General features: G+C 43.0%; 1 protein-coding gene across 17 annotated transcripts in view; it reads left to right on the plus strand.

Annotated features, from left to right (window-relative positions):
* The window catches only part of LDB2 (LIM domain binding 2), a 359,662-nt gene extending 343,754 nt beyond the window's left edge, over nt 1-15,908 (plus strand). The window contains exons 6-10 of one of the 17 annotated variants that reach the window (XR_011502307.1): nt 5,314-5,437; nt 8,793-8,941; nt 11,515-11,657; nt 13,506-13,629; nt 14,585-15,908. Coding sequence is in view for 15 of the 17 variants with exons in the window: in XM_014838791.3 (XP_014694277.1) it covers nt 5,314-5,437; nt 8,790-8,941; nt 14,585-14,815 (507 nt within the window). In the remaining 2 variants the exon portion in view is untranslated. Of the gene's footprint in view, nt 1-5,313; nt 5,438-8,789; nt 8,942-11,514; nt 11,658-13,505; nt 13,630-14,326 lie in introns of all 17 variants that reach the window. The other 16 variants (XR_011502306.1, XM_070506174.1, XM_070506173.1 and 13 more) reach the window with 16 other exon arrangements.
* The last annotated feature ends 1,781 nt before the right edge of the window (nt 15,909-17,689 follow it).

Raw genomic sequence — 17,689 nt, forward strand, 5'->3', positions numbered from 1 at the left:
TGCCAGATGGCAAATTCTTAATGATCCACAATAAGATGAGGAGCTTGTTCCCGCATGCAAATCACCTGCGTTGCTGGACACACTGTTTAGCTCATCTGACATTGTTTTGACACAAGACTTTCTCAATGAAGGAAGCAGTGAACTGCATTACACTCTGCCTCGAGCTCCTTATTCTGTCACGGAGACACGACAAATAGTTTGCAGATTACCTCCTTTGAGTAGCACTGGTTTAGAACAGGAGTCAGCAGTCTTTCTGTGAATGGCCAGATGGTAAATATTTTCGGGTTGGTGGGCCATATGGACGCTGTGGCAACTATTCAACTCTGCTGTTGTAACACAGAAGCAGCTATCGACAATGCATAAGCACCGCCATATTTAACCCACAGGCCTGAGCTTACCAACCCCTGGTTAAGATGACTGAGAATGAGGGAAGGAGGTCTTCCAGGCAAGAGGAACAGGGTGAGCAAAGGCCTGAGCAAGGGATTGACATCTACATACAGAGTAAGGGTCTCAAGCTCAGAGGATGTCATCCGGAAAAGACTGAATGAAAATGTTGGCAGTAGACAGGACCCAGGTTTGGGAGATAGCCAAATGTCAACCCCAGGAAATCAACTTTTTAGGCCAGAGCCAACTCTGACAATCACCACCTATTCTTGGGTTCGGGCAAGAAGATGAGCAAGAAGAACGAGTGTGAGTGTGTAGCTAAGGAGAATCAAATATCTCCAGAATTGTCAGATGGAAGCAGAACACCATACCGTCTGTATTTCCTAGGTCCTTTGTTGCTATGAAAAGGCAGGAGTCCTGGGATTGAGTTAAGGTCTTCCTGCCTGGCCAGGACATGTAGTAATTGGGTATATATGTGTGCATTTGTGCAAAGTGTTCTGCACAGAGGAGGCAATCAGTTGTTTATCAGATGGACAAATTCATCACCTCTACGTCCCCAGGACAGTGCCTGATTTCTCTGCCATTAGCAATGACTACTTGCTATAAATCTGGCCAAACAATCTATTATCCTCCCATCTATCCATCCATCCATCCATCCATCCATCCATTCATTCACTCACCCAGCAAGTCACTGCTGTGGTTATAGGATTCTACCAAAGGGTCAGTGCTAAGGTCAGAATCCCAGAAAATGAAGTCAGAAACAGAGGAGGAGCAAGCCGAACCTAAAACTCTCACTAAATCTTCAAAAAGCCTCCTTGGAGCTTTGCCAGGGATGGGCAATGGCTTTCTTTGGGATCCTAACTGGACCCAGCAGGGATTACACGTCTAGGGGCTTCGCATTCCAAGAGAAGTCTCAGGCCTTGCTGGCTCCTGCCCCTTTCCACAATCCCTGGGATTCCTCTTGGTATCCTCCAACCCTACCCCGGGAGGAGACCAACCCACATTGCACCCCTCCGTGCAGGCTGCTGCAGATGTTGCAGGCACACTTACTCTCTGTGACCTTTCTTTTCAGGCAAAGGGACTGCTGGGCACTTTGTAGCAGGCCCAACTTTGCAGATAAAGTTATTCTTGAAAGTCCAAGCACCCTGTGTTATTTTGCTCAGTTCCATTAATATGCATTTGAGTGGTGAGTGTGTGTGTATGAGTGTGTTGGATGGTTGGGCAAGGCATGTACATTGTAGCCTGGTTCATGCTTATTACAAACAGGAACTCTTTACCCAGAGTCAGTGAATGGGAATATAAGAGGGCTCATAAACTTCCAGATATTTTGTACAAAATTTGAAAGACAGGCTGTATTGCCTTTACCAGATTCTCAAGGAGGCCTGAGACCTCAGAGGGAGCAGGAATCCTGGCTCCAGAAGGGTTTGGCTAGTGACTGCGGGAACCCACTCCGCTAACCGTCTTCCTGATCTCATTTCATAACGCCCCAGACCTTTGCTGTTGCCAAGATGCAGTGACTTGCTGCCTGAGAAGGCGGGCTTTTGTCTGAGTTAGTTCTGCCACCTACAGCATGCAGCCCGGCAAAGCAGAAGGCGGAAGGCTCATTTACATACATGAATAAGCGGAAGCCTGCCTCTCCAGCCCGGGAACCCTCCGCTGGAAGAAAAATGGCTTTGGGGATTGCTGATTAGTATTCAGAGACGCAGACTCCTTTAGGGTGGGTTACAGCGACGGGAAGAGATTTTTACATTAAAGGGGAAGGGATAAATCCTGAGGATTAGCACCTGAAAAAAGTGTTGCCCAAAACCCAGAGAGAAGAAGTACCAGAAAAAAGAAAGATAATGAGCTCGTGGGTTCTCACATTGATGCGGCTCTCCCGTGTCCTAACATGTTCTATGCTGACAGCCTTTTCTAGGTCCATAATAGGTCATCTTTGCCATCTAACTTGTCATATAGTGAAAATACTTGCTTCAGAAAGACGTGATTTCCTGACATGCTTGAGGTGTAAACACAGAATAGTTTTCTTAATATGCTTAAATAATTTTTAAGGGGGCTGAATACTCTTTGAGGGCAGAGATTGTGTTATTCTCCTCACAACGTCCCCAGCACCCAAGCAGAGTGCCTGACACAGGAGGAAGCAAATGCTTGTTGATTTAAAACTGTAGAAAGGTGGCTTGTTTTGCAGTCTGTGCTGTGCCTGCTAATACACAAGCATAATATCTGCTGTTTGTTGAATTCTTATGTGTCAGACATATTATCTCAAATTCTCACAACAATAGAGAAGATGGATATTGTTTTCCATGTGAAACTGAGACCCAGCATTTTTAGGTGGCTCACCCAATGATACACTACAAGTGACAGAATCAAAACCCTAACCTAGACCTCTCGGCTTCTAAGTTTATGCTCATTCCACTCCACCCATGTATTTTATAGCCATTGTGAGCTCATTTCTTAAGAATGGAGAATGGACCAAAAGGAAAGCGTTTGAAAACCTTTTTAACTTTTTTTTAATTTAAAAAAACATGTTTTTCCAAGTCCTTGGAATTTCTCTGAAAGCTTTTCTTACCATCCTAGCTTAATAATCGATGCAAACAGCATCTGACCCTGGCTGAATGTAGCAGTGGTTCTTCTTTGATGGATAATCCATTCTTATCTCAATTTGTAGAGATGATTGTGGAACCTCTCACTCTGTTTGGTCCAGTGAGCATCAGCGTCTGGGGAAGACTTGAGGTTGTCTGTAGCCTGCACGTACTTTGTTTCCTGGTGAGGGATGCTTTATAGAGGAATACGTGCATAGAGTCTGCACGGTGTTGGAATAGTTAATCACACCGTAACCCTCCCTCTTTCACAGGTTTTTCCTTATAAACATTTCAGGTTTCAAAAAGGACTTCAAGGTAAGCAAGAAGATACACAAAATTGAAGATGTATCATAACTGATCCAGATCTCATTCCTTTACAGTCTGATTCACTAGGGTTGGGTGGCTTTGTCTCTTTGGCTGACAGTATACTTGTGTTGTTCACGCTTGAAAATCTTGTTCTCTCCTCCAGAGAAACTGCAGATGGAAGGAGATCACAGTTGGTCCTTAAATGGGGTTATTGGCTTTATCAAAGTTTAGATCATTGATAGGTGAAAAGGGCTGAGGAAATTTTCTAGATGAAGGTACTCTTGATTTGAGTAAGGTAATCTAGATTTGAGAAGAAAGGAAGGCATGGGAAAGTGAAAGGAAGTGAGAAAAGATTGAGCTGGAAAACACTGGAGATTTGTGCATGTCTTGCTGTCTATGCTTATCTATCCTAAAGTCCCGTAAGTAGGGCAGTGGACCTCAACTTCAGCAGCGTATATCAGAATTAGATGGGAGTATGGTTTTTTAAAATGCAGATTCAGGGCCCAAGCTTCAAACTCAGTGAAACAGAAAAGACAGAGCCTGGACTTCTGCATTTTTAATAATCAGGTCATTTGGTTCTGATGAAAGTGTTACTTAGACTACTTTGAGGAACATTGGCATAGAAAGATCCTCCAGTCTTTCTAAGAATTGCTCCTTAAATGCATCCCTTCATTTGAGCTGAAGCTGGGAACACAGAGATAAGAGGCACAGTCTCAGCATTCAAAGACCTCAAGGTCAAGTGGAAAAGACAGACTTGGAAGCAGATGATTACAAAGCATGAATGATCAAGTGCATAGAGTAGAAAGGGCCAGGTGCTATGGGAGAAGTGTAGAGAGGCACCCAGCTCAGCCTGCTTGGGGAGAGGTGTACAGCCCGGGGAGGAAGGCATAACAGAAGAAGTAACTTTGTCTTCAAGGATGAGTGGACGTTAGCCAGTAAGAGGGGAGGTTAGAATCCCAGGTAGAAGGAAACAGTGGACAAAAACCAGTGTGACCTCTCACCAAGTACTCAAGATGAGGATTGGCAGAAGGGAAGGGGATAATAAAAAGATGGGCCTGAGCCGGTGAAGCTGGAGGCTACAGGTCTGCCTTTCATAATCAAATGATGTTTTTCCACATGGGAAGGTGCATTGCCAATATTTGTATCGCTGTAATTGCAACAGCAGTGGACGCATCCTTCTCAGTTGTGGTCTTTGTCCTCTTAGGTGCAGTGCTCTCAGTGCGGTGGTATTCTGATAAGCTTCCAACTGAGAAGGAATTCAGAAAAGTCCATGGCAGTCCTAAATGGATTTACCTTCTTGTTTCATTCATTAATCCTTGTCATCAGATGTCTTGAACCAAAGTCAAGCTGAAAAATCTAACTAAAGGAGGGAACAAGGTGACTGTGTACAGAACCACAGAAAAAAGTCCCACACTGAACGAATGTCAGCATATGTTATTGACATTATCATCATGTGTAAAATACAAATGAGTACGTGAATAAAAATGAAGTAGTATTCATCGTGGGCCTTTATAAGAATTAGCATCAAAAAAGTACCTGGAGTTGCCTCTTTGTTCTCCAAAGTTGAAAAGATGGCTTTCACTGCCACATAATCTACATAAACTAGCATTGTAACTCACAGTGTGTGGTTATACAAACAGGAACCACAGCAGAAACCAGAGTGGAAGTCAGAGAGTGCCGTGCTCCATGGAAGAGAGCTTTTTTCTTTAACCAGAGAGAATCGTTTGAATTCAGAATAGAGCTGCATGTATCCACCCAATAGTCTGTACAGAATGTGTCCATGGGTATGTGTGTGAGTTTGTTTTTTGTGTGTGTATAACTCACATTCAGCGATAATACGACATTATACATGATAGTAAATTAAGTGGGCATTATCACGTGTTGGTAATATTTCTCTTCCTCCAAACTTGCATAGGAAAAATCAAAACCAGGGGAAAAAAAGAAAGTACCCTTAACCTTTCTAATGGATTCCAGCTGTTAACATTATTTATTGCAGATAATATTATCAAGTAGCAAAACACCAGTGTCTTTGAACTCTTTGCAGTTGTGTGTAATACTGGAGCCAATGCAGGAACTGATGTCAAGACATAAAACTTACAACCTCAGTCCACGAGACTGCCTGAAGACCTGCCTGTTTCAGAAGTGGCAGCGGATGGTGGCGCCGCCAGGTACGCCCTTGTTCCTCTCTCTTGTTCTAAATGCATTTCCAGGGCACATGTGTACGGTGATGGATGGTAATTAGTCTGTGAGTGGCGAACAGGATGTGGTCTACACAGAAATCGAAATATAATGATGTACACCTGAAATTTATAGAATGTTATAAACCAATGGTACCTCAATAAAAAAATAAATAATCAATAAATAAATGCATTTCTAGAGGCTCCTTCTTGGGATGAAGTGATGTGAAAAGGAAGGAAGTGATCATAAATTTATCAGGAAAAGTAGTTTATTAGGGATATTCTGACCTAAATTTTGGACCTAGAGACATGGAATTTGTGAAGGGCAAACATCCTTAGGGATCATCTATGGTCTCCTCACTTGCCAGAGTACCTGAAATCAGAAAAGGAAATTGATTTAATTAATGTTACCAAGAAGATCATTGGTAAAGCCAAAATCAGCCAAGGTTTCCTGTGTCCCAGTGCAGTGGCGGTTCTGCTGGACAAGACTTCTAGCTTCTCATGGCCTACTATTATTTTGTTTTCTGTTTCTTTAAGAATGTTGGAAATTATTAAAAAGAAGGGAGAGAGGGAGGGATGGAGAAAGGAAAGAAGGAAGGAAGAAAGGACAAAAAGAAAAAAAATTTTACTCTATTTTTTAAGATGTATAATATCAAAGGGTACTCTGATCATGAAGAGAATACATAAAAGATTTCATTTCCCTCACTTCCTAGAATGCAGTTTAGATGCTACAGTCTCCTGCTGGGGTTCTGAAATTACTGCTTCAAGTCACCATTAATTGTCTTTCTATCTAATACATTTTCACTCCCAGGCGTGTGTTGAGCCTCATTGATCATAAAAGCAAAACGTATCCATTCGCTAAAGATTATTTTTATAAAGAGTAATTATTAACATGAGGCACATAGCTTTCTGAATCACAAAATATAATGGTCACCTTCTGCTGGTAATTGGCCAGGGGATTTATCTAAAGTTAATGTAGCAGATTTAACCAACTACATATTTAGAAAGCTGAGAAAATGAGCATTATTTTACATAGAATAGTTGCATCCCCTTGTTAGGGGAATTTTAGATATTTAGAACATTATTTTTCAAATATATTAAACGTACTTAAATTGACCCAATTTTCTCTTTCATTATCAATAAGCCTTTATGGAAAAAAATATATTCCAGGGGCCGGCCCCGTGGCCGAGTGGTTAAGTTTGCGCACTCCGCTGCAGGCGGCCCAGTATTTCGTCGGTTTGAATCCTGGGCGCCGACATGGCACTGCTCATCGAGCCACGCTGAGGTGGCATCCCACATGCCGCAACTAGAAGGACTCACAACTAAGAATACACAACTATGTACTGGGGGGCTTTGGGAGGAAAAAAATAAAATCTTAAAAAATATATATATATATATTCCATTAGCCAAATGTTTTGAGCACCTTTGTTTTGCAACATATGAATATATAATTCATATATTATTCATTAATTCAGTCATTCATCCAAAATTATTTATTGAGGCCCTAGAGTTTCCAGGCACTGCTCTAGCCACTGGGGTACAACATGGGATGAAATGATCACGGGGCCCAGCCCTCACGGACCTTCCATTCATCTTGTTAAATCCTCACTATAACCTTGTGAGGTATTTATTGTTATTCCCATTTTATATAATGGAGGCTGAGATTTAAAGTAGTAATTTGCCAAAGTTAGTCTCATAGCTAATCAATAAGAGGCTTGTGTCACAACAGGTTTTTGTGTCTCCAAAGTTCATGACGCTACTACCACAGCCACCTGCCACCAGTCGAGTGATCCAGAGTGTGCAATTTAGGCACATTTCCCCCAGATTTCATGAAGACAGTACAGGTATCAAAAGAAGTAGCTGATTTAAATTCTTGAGGTCAAAGGAAGACGATGCTTCTCAGAGGAAACGCGGGTATTTGCTTGACTTTGGAATGTCTTACTCAACTCTTCGCCAACTGCAGGAGCTGGAACAATTCTATTTCCTGTTTGCATAACCTGCAGAATAAGCATCCGTAACACTCTATGGAGACAGATTTTAGACCATTTGATGAAAATATTTGAGTGTAAAGGACAAAATATTTGTAGCAAAATGATATGTAAATAGGAACAGAATCTGCTTTTTCTTCATCGACAGTTTCAGATAACTTAGTGGACTAAATGGTCTTTGAAAAGAGCCTTAAAGGGATCCTCCCCATTGCCCATCAGAGGCAGCGTGGTGTTTTCAGAAAATACTACAAGGCTCTCTCGCTTAGTTCTGCTATGGCCTTGGCTTATCCTCTCTTCATCAGAGTTGGGTCTAGAATAGGGTTGGGAAAAAAAAATCCATACCATTTTCAACTTATTTAGTAACTGCCTGGAAAGGCTTCGAAAGACTCTGTTTCCATTAAGACACTGCCCATCCTTCAGGTACAAAATATTTTTCCCTATTTCTAAACAGGCCTTTCTTGAAAAGATCTAGCTTCCCTCATTAATATACCAGCTATAGCATACTAAGACGTTTCTTCCCAGGAATTTTGAAATTAGTAACATTCTTTAAATATCAGGGTCCAAACCAGGGAACTTGGGAGCCATACTGAACTTGGGAATTCCTAAGTTCCACATTCACAGCTGATAGAACTCACACTTCTTTTTATTTGAGGATGTTAAGGTGTAATAGAGCTGGGCTGCAGTATGACAGTTAGCCAGTAGATGTTGCTGTTACACATTAGCTCACTAATTTGACTGTCTAGGGTTATACTTTCTCTCATACCCTGAAGGCCCCCTAGGGATCACAGAGCCCTCCTTTTGTTATAAAGAAAAAATAGTCCAGAGAAAAATTTTTCCCAAATTTTGTAATGGTAATAATATTTTTAATTCATCTATGAAAGTGGTATTAGTAGCTCACCCATAAAATATACTAATAGATTACAGACATATATATGAAGTGAAAACACAACTAAACACAAATCATTTTCACCAGATACAAAAGAAAAGAGTTGTACATATTTTGTACTAAAAATAAATTCTCCTTATATTCTTTGTAAAGCTAAAAAGAATTTGAAAAAAGTGTAAAGTATCTACTCTTTTTTTTTTTTTTTCTGAGGAAGATTAGCCCTGAGCTAACATCTGTTCCAATCTTCCTCTATTTTGTGGGTCACCACCACAACATGGCCTCTGGTGAGTGGTGTAGGTCCAGGCCCAGGAACGGAACCTAGGCCGCCAAAGCAGAGAGTGCCAAATTTAACCAATAAGCCACAGGGCTGGCCCCTACCCTTTTTAATTTGTAAAAACAGCTTCATTGGAGGAACAGTATTTTGATTGTTGTCCTGGAACGGATCCTCCTTCCATTTTCCATATTGCAGCAGAACCGACAAGGCAACCGACAACAAAACGGAGAAAAAGAAAAAACTCCACCAGCAGCACTTCCAACAGCAGTGCTGGGAACAACGCAAACAGCACTGGCAGCAAGAAGAAGACCCCGGCCGCCAACCTGAGTCTGTCCAGTCAGGTACCTGTAAGTCTCACTTTCCTTTTAGGCCTGAAATCCTGCCTTTGCCTGTCTTCCATTTCCAGGGGCCCACGTGAAAGTCTCTGTTAGCTGCAAATACATTCTGGGCAGTTTGGAGGTGGGGGAGGGGAAGGCAAGGACAGGGGTTGGGATGGGAGGGAGGAACTCTGCCGTGGAAACCTTCCCTGCAAACTGAGCATTAGAAAGGAATATTAAGAGTCTGTGCTGCAATGGGACCTGAATTAAAAAGCCATCAGAGTCATAGACAGGAGATATGTCACTGAAAGTTTAATTAAAATATCACTTAGCAGCATGCCTGGTGGCATATCAGGGTCTCTCAGCACCATCATTGGAGACCCCTTGCTCCACTGGAAACTAGCTCCTGGTGCTCAGGCTCCATATTGTAATTTGACTGTATCTTCCTGACATGGGCATCCCTCTTATTTTAAGACTCAGGTAATTAACTGGTGGCCACCAAAAATGCACCTTGGTGGATTTCACTTTAGCCATTTCATTAGCTCAGGGGGAGAGTCGGTCCCTGGTTTGGTCTCAACTCTCTTGACCTCTTGACCCCTTTCTTTCATTTCTGGGTCTGACAAAGGAAATGGGCCATTTAGAAGGAGCTTCTTTGAACCCCAAAGCTGACAGCTGAGGGGCGTCCCCAAATAGTGTAAACTGTGCAGGAACTTTCTTCATCTCCTGTTATTTCTTCCCAAACTCTGCCCCTTCTGCCTAATTCCTTCCTGACTCAGGTTCCTCAGCCCAGCGTTAGCCCATTTATCACTTTTAAATTCTCAAGCTCCTTTAAGCATTTCTTGTCCCTTGTCCCTCTACCATTACTGTGGGTTTTCCTTCTCTGCTGCCCTTGTCGCATCACCCTGTCACCAGGCATTTGACTGTTGTTTGAATCCTGACACTTTTGTGGTGCTTCATGGATGTCCTCCAGACATTATGTCTTCAGAAATGTGTCCTATTTCTTGTTACTTCCCTTAACCAATACAATTTTAGCTTTTCCCTCTGTCTCTTCCTTTCCCCCCTTGGTCTGTTGTCCTCACTCTTCTTGTTCTGATCCTGCTCCAACTCTCCCTGTGTGAGAGTGGACCTTTCTTTCATGGGGATTCTCCACTTACTTCTAAGTGTGTCGTTTGAATCTGTCTTCTCCCCATTTTTACTCACTTTTCATTGGTCAGTCCTCTTTGGTTAAAACCAACCCCATCAGCACCTGAGAATTACCTGGGCCATGGAGACTCTTCTCCTGTCTTCCGTGGACAGAGGATATGGTTTTCATTCCCATTGCCCTAGAAAGAAAGGGTCATGGAGAGAGTGGCCAGCCTGTGGGGGAAGGTACCATTTTAATATTAAGGCCACTAGGAATTTAGTCCTTAAATAATGCCATACTGTCCTCTGTTTTCTGAACTGGGCTGTCACCTCTAAAGAGTCAGGAAAAAAAAATCAAAGGAGAAATACAAAGTCTTTTTATTAAGGCACCAGTAGGTCTTGCCCACTCCTGGTTACATTGGAAAATGCGTAGAGAAAATAGCCTGGTGTAAATAAATCAACCCAAAAGTGCACATAAGCAGCCCATTTATTCATTTAATTCGGGAGTTTTAGAAACTAACATTTGTTAGTCTCCTCTATCAAATGATGTACATTCCAGAGAATTCTGGAGCTGTGATATAGCTACTTAAAGGCACAGTGGCTGCAAGAATTCAGATCAGTTCAATAAATGTTTTCTGAGTTCCTACAATGTGCCCCACACTATACCAGGTATTGGCAATACCCCCCCAAGATTTTTTTTTAAAAAAAAAATCCAGACCCTGTCACTGAAGAGCTCAATGTGTAATCGTGGGATGGCAAAGAGGTGCTCTCTCTTCTGCCAGCTCAGTCTCCTGGTGTCAGCTCACAGGGTACAATACTGATGAGGAGTCTGAGGCCTAGATTGGTTTGGTGGGTCATCCATGAGTGATGTCTGCCACCGGTGAGAGTAAGAGCATATATGTTGCATATTTTGACATACCTAGCCTAGCTGGAATTATTTCAATTTTATTTTAAAGAGCTTCTAGTTTTTTCTACTCCGTTATGCTCCTGTCCTTCAATCCAACAACTGCATCTTAGTGAAGATACCTGTGTCAAGAGGGTTTTTAATGAGTCGAGACCCTTCAGACTTGGTGAGAACAAGTCACCATTAGAAAGTGAGAGGAGAATTTCAGCACTAACCCCACAAGATGTAATTAAAGAGGTTTTAATTAAGTAAAACTTACAGATGGCAAGGAAGGCAATCAGGTTAGGAAAATATGCAAATTTCTGTGTATACTCTAGTTGAATAGATGTTAAAAGATACATTGACTAGCTTGTAGTGACCACATCTTCTATCCCTGTCTGCTGAATTACCGACACAATTTTACTGTTTAAATAGAAATGCGATCTGCAGGCATGGCTGCCTCAGCCAAAGGCATGAACAGATATGGTGTGGCACCACGACCACGGCCGTGGTCCGCTTAGCTGCCGCGGCAGCAACGTGTGTGTCTGGCGAGGACTAGGGTTTAATCCTTGGATTCTGCTTCTCACTCCATGAGCAGGGGCTAGGAGCGATCCCGAACTGCAGCCTCAACCCTGGGAGGGATGGAGACCTGTGTCATTCAACAGCAGTGACCCCTTCTGGCCAATTTAAGGAGAAGCATTGAGGGGCCCTGAAAGGAGTCACTTCCAGTCCTCCTCAGAGGTTGGTGGTCCTTGCACGGGGGATTAGTGAGGAAGTGTGACACGGGCAAGAGCTGGTGGCACCTCCAGGCCTCCAGCGAGGAGCAGAGGTCTGCCTCATGGGGAGCCGAGGGCATATGGGGTACTCTCAGATGGACCAGTCCTGCCTCCTGTGGGACACACGAGATAGCGGAGTTGGGAAGGAAATGCAACTCTCACTGCTAATGTTGAATGTTGGGGGGATTTTTAAAGATGTGTGTGTTGGGGTGGGAATGGTGCTAACATCCCCTAGTTAGAGGCAGCCCAGAATGTGTGTTATATCTCCATTCATTTTGTGTGAGGAAAATAAACCAAGACTGTCTGAGCAGAAAACCACTATCCTGGTCTAGAGGGGTAGAAAAACGGGTAGAGATGTGTGCATAATTGTGTAAGTGGCCTCAAGTATCTATGTGCCTATGAAGCCCTTAGCACACGTCTCTTTTATAGCTTGCCATCTATTAACTATTAATCACTCACACACATGCACGCATGATTATGTATCTGGCTAAGGATATTTTTTATAATCAGTAAGGCAAATGTGACATCTCTCTGAAATTTAGGATGCTTAAAAATATCCACGTCTGGGCATCTTTTCCAGCTGTTCCTAGAACAAAGATACACCAAATATATTACGAGTCTATATCAGTCCCATTTGAAGTGATTCAAATTGCTATTTTCATAATACTTTTCTTGAATGACTGTTATTTTCTGATACAATGAAAGCATCTGGAGTGTTGGAAACTTTTCTTCTAGCATAACGCTTAAGTTGGCTTCTTCTTACGTTTCTCCAAATTGTGCTCACCTCCTCACACTCTCCCAGCCTCTCTTGATGACCTTGGACTCACAATACTAATGCTGACCCAAGTGGTTGGTTCTAATCCTTCTCCTGCCCTTGGACACCTTATGCATGTGACTTCCAAGCCCTTCAAAGTGTGTTGCCCATAAGTCATGAAATAAGATTAACCCTCATGCAGTCCTCTGCCCCACTTGCCCTGTTCTTTCCACCTTTGTTCCTGATCATAAGCATGGTCTCCTAATTGCCTGTAACTAAGTGGCACTTTTTTTTATCCTGAACAATCCCAGTGGGTGGTGTGGTGGCTGCCCCCGCTAACTCGGTAACATTCACGCCTCTGTGGAAGCCACATTCCATCTAAAATCCTGTCAGTGTTCTTGCCGGGCACAGAGTCTGTGTCTATTTTGCATCTCGCCTTGAGTTCTCATGAGTCTCCCTACACGTCAGTGTCACGTTTAGCTCCTTGTTGCATGATAAATACATTCTTGGAAGTACACATCTGATTTTCCTGCCAGTACTCAGTTCATATTTCTGGCATTTACTTCATCTGGGACATTTCTCTTTAAAATCATTTTTATCAAATTGCAAGGGTGATTAATCAGAAAACACAGTTTGGAAACCTACTGATTATCTCCCTATAATTTTAAGAGGATCAATCAATCAAACAGAGTTTTCCATTCTGAAATAAACCATTAAGGGGTTTGTTCAATTGGCACCTTCAAAATTCTGGAAGGGATCTGGAGGGCCCACTGGACCTTCTCCTGACATAGGCAGTATTCCACTCTACTGCCCAGGAAAGCCTCTCTTGCTCCAGCGAAAGGAATTTTTGCCCAGCTGTCCAGGCGTTTCATGGAAGTAGCCTCCCTATCAGGAAACACACCCTCACATCGCCAAAAGCACCTGGCCCAGTCCTTTGTCTGACCCGCGGAGGCTGATCGCAGTTGGGCACTCTCCTGGAGTCACAGCACTTTTAAGTAGACTGTTGTTCGGCGCCTGCCCAGCAGTATCCACCTGACAGGTGTCCTGTCCCATGCCCAGGTCACCCATCAACCCCATATGGTCCCCTTTGAACAAAGAGGCCGGAGCCGTGCCCTGGGTATGCGTCCTTCTCCCCCGTCCCCGTGCCTCTCCAGCAGTGGCCTCCACGATGCTCCCGGCTACAGTAGGTGGCTTACTTGTTTGCATGGAAGGACAATTTGTACTTAAAGGAGTGATTAGATGGATTCTTCTTGCACGCTTCCATTTCTGATGACTACCAGCTTCATCAGTGTAATTATAATTAGCGCTCTTCATCTTCTTTTTATGGCACCAGCTGGACAGACTGGTTCTCTTTACTGCCCAGATTGGTGGCAGGGTTGCCTGTGTCGGGATAGGTGACAGGCACCATGAAATAACAGATGGTAAATTCAGGGCTTGTTGGCAATCAGCAGGTTTTTGCTAATGACTTAATTAGCTATGCAAATTGTCAAATCAGTGTGAACATTGTTTTTATCGAAAACTTTACCTAAATTAATTACCATAATTAAGTAGCAGAATGTCAAGGATATTGGCTGCATAAAAGGGCCTGGCTGAGTAGAGAAAAGAGAGATTCTGTCTTCAATTAAAACATATACCATCCCTGGGACAGAGAAAATGCCATTTGGAATGAATTGCGTGAATAATGCAGAATTGCATCCTACTCATGTTCACTGCTAGTTTCCAAAGCCATTCAGAGGCCCTAAATAAAAGCGGCGGATTTTTGGAGGTTTTGAAAAGCACCCAGCAGAAGGTTCCACAGCCCTCTCAAAAGTCCCCAATGTCGGCAAGTGATAAGCGTGGATTTTTTTAATTTTGAAAAATCCATTTTTTTATTTCTGCAGATTGCTAGCATTGCTCGTTCTCCGGTGTCAGGCTGCGCACTAAGGACATAAACTCGCGTGGTTGTTACACATCAGGAGGCGATGTTTATTTCCTGTAGAAATCAAATATGCGTCTCGGCCCCCGACATTGACACTTGACCCTGGTGTACAGTACACAAGTGTGTCTGTCCTAGAGCCCCCAGCTCTGCCCACTAGTGTTTTAAGCTGAGCTTCTCTCTCCCAAGGTTTCCCTGTAATAATGTCAGCTGCTGTTCACAGGATGTGATGGTGGTAGGAGAGCCAACTCTGATGGGAGGTGAGTTTGGGGACGAGGACGAAAGGCTAATCACTAGATTAGAAAACACGCAATATGATGCGGCCAACGGCATGGACGACGAGGAAGACTTCAACAATTCACCCGCCCTGGGGAACAGCAGCCCGTGGAACAGTAAACCTCCCGCCACTCAAGAGACCAAATCAGAAAATCCCCCACCCCAGGCTTCCCAGTAAGATGAGTGGCACCAGAGTCCACTGTCGTAGGCCTGTGGGCTACACTCACTATTTCAGATCCTTACTTACAGGAGAGGAGGGAGGAGAAATAAAAACTTTTCCACGCAAATATCTATTTCTAAACCACAGTGATCTGAGTTGCTTTCTTTCATTCTTCTTTTTTCTTTTTAATTAAGAGGATCCTTCCAAATAAATGTCCATGACCCTTCCCTGGAGGCCTTCACAGGTAACAGATACTGGCACTGATCGTAATGAAAACAAGAGCAAACGCTAGCGCTTCTCCTGGCACGGTGTTAACCACATGTTTGTTAATTTCCTCTCCCCGCATCAAACGAAGGCCATATTGTCGATAAGCCCTCAGTGCTCAGGATCTCATTAATATGCCGAACCTAACTACAGATGACTTTTTAATACTGTAAGATATTTTCTGCTTTTTGACTTGCATCTGAGAGTTTCTTGTTTCAGTAAAAAAAGAAAAGAAAAAAAATCCGCTTTTGGAAAGTAATTTAAATGTACATTTTTTTTCTTTACCTTTTCTTTTATTGGGTAACAGCTAAGAGGGCCCAGCAGGGTAAGTTATGGGCAAGCTAATGTCAATTGGTTCTTGAGCCTGAGTTGGTTCAGTCAAGCCCCAGTGCTGAAACAAGAAATGTCTTTTTGTCATCAGACACCAAGACCGATTTTTACTTAAAAAAGACTCTTGGCCCCTTGAGAATTTATGCATTTGTAAAATCGCTGTTGATCCAAATATTTTCAAGCCATGTAATCCATTAATTTTGTGGGCAGTTTAATAAATCTGAAAGTTTTTGTGTTTTTTATTGTATCTGAGTTGACTGTTGTTTCTTTTCATAGTATATTTCTTGTATAATATTTTGTAAAGCCCTCACCTGGTTCTTTTATGGGGATTTTTCTTTGGGGGCAATTCCAGTGTATTTATGTGAAACTTTATAAGAGAACTAATTTTTCCATTTGCATATTAATATGTTCCTCCACACATGTAAAGACACAGTGGCTCCGTGTGTTATGAAACGGCTGTATTTTATGTATGCTTTATTGATAAGTGTGCCAATAATAAACTGTGTTAATGACCAAAGTAAGTGAGTCTGGCTATTTGTGAACATGAGCGGAGAAGTCTGCCCGCAATTAGGAGAAGTATTGAGGTTGGGTTTTTACTGCCCAGACTCCAAATGGAGTGGAATCGTGAAACCTGTGCCATCTTTTGTAAAGGATGGTTTCTTTCCATGCTCCCTGCGGTTGATTTGAGCACACACAGGAGTGCCTTTTCTGTGCTGGCCACTGTACCAGGCACAGACACACAAGGCTGAACTGGCCCGTCCTCCTGAAGCTTGCCTAATAGGAGGGCAGAGGCTTCCACTCGTTGAGTGCTTACTCTGCACCAAATAACTCTAAGGTCCACAAACGTTGTTCTATTTAATCCTCACAGCTCCACAAAGGAGGTAGTAATACTTCCATTTTTAAAAATCAATGCCTCGCTTGCCTATTTTTAAAAGATTTGCTACACAGAGAGTATAGAAAATTCACTTGAGGGCTGTTTTGTTTAAAGAAGTTTCCTCATGTTTTCTACTTTGTACCTATGAGGAAGATGAGAGAGGAAATCTGTTAGCATTTATTGAGTGTATTACATGCCGGGCAATTTTAATTTATCATCTCAGTAAATTCTAGAAAGTGGAGTTTGAAAAAGAGAAGCTAAGGGAAGGCATGTGGCTCAGGTTGAGATTTCCAGAAGCAGAGCCTGAGACCAAGATTTAAGGGCACAAGATTTAGTAAGAGAGTGTTCTTCAAGGAAAAACAAAACAAAACAAAACCCTTTAAGGGAGTGGAGGGCGCAGGATAGGGAAAGAGCCTCGAAAAGTCGTGGACTCAGGCAGTCTACTTCCTGGCCCTGGTACATGGGAGAAGGGCTTGGAGCATAGCCCTTACTGCAGAGTTATCCCCTCCTGGGTTAAGCTGCCAAACTTTTGTGCACCTGTACCAGTCAGTCATTGGCTGTGGCCACCCCCAGTGTTTGGGGGGTTGTAACCTTCAGAGCAATATGGTTCCCATCAGCCAAGGGCAGTTCTGCAGAGAAGAGGCCAACTGGAAGACAACAGTCCTAGCATCTTGGCATGAGCCTGCTGCACTCAGAAAGGACATCTGGGCAGGGCAAATCCATTAAGTGACTTGCCCCATCTCATAGCTCATGGATGACACAGTTGGGGTTTGAGTCTGGGTCTCCCTTGACTACAAACCTCAGGTTCTTTCAAGAACCTTAGAGAACCACATTGCTTCCCTAGAATATTAGCATTTTGAGAAAAGTGTGCCATACAATAGCAACAGAGCCAAAGAAAACAGAGGAAAACAGTTACTTTATTGCTTCCACACTAGGTACTGCTAAGAGAGCTTCCAGTTTACCCTCCACCCCACCTCACCATTTTAGGTTTTCTGTATCAATTCTTTAAAGTCACCAATATGCAATCATTACAGATGATGCCTAGGACAATTTATCTGGCAGCTGTTCTGGTTATCTCTTGCTGCATAGCAAATCAACCCAAAACTTAGTGACTCAAGAGAACAATTTATTATTATCAGTTCCCCTTCTGAGAGCTCACTTGTCTCTCCTGGTGGTCTGCACTTTGTGGTTCAGAAGCTGGCTGGGGCTGGAAGCTTCAGGTTTGACTGGGACAGACATCCAAGATGGCACACTCCCATTACTAGCCATTGGGTAGGAGTTTAGCCAGGGCTGTTGACTGGAGTGCCTTCACATAGCGTCTCCATGGGTTTCTCAGAATGATGGCTGAGTTCTGAGAAGGAATGTTCTAAGAGCCAGCATCCCAAGAGAGAAGAAGCATAAATTTCCAGTGCCCAGAACTGAAA

This window comes from Equus asinus, chromosome 3, assembly GCF_041296235.1.
Source record: "Equus asinus isolate D_3611 breed Donkey chromosome 3, EquAss-T2T_v2, whole genome shotgun sequence".
Classification (NCBI taxonomy): domain Eukaryota; kingdom Metazoa; phylum Chordata; class Mammalia; order Perissodactyla; family Equidae; genus Equus; species Equus asinus.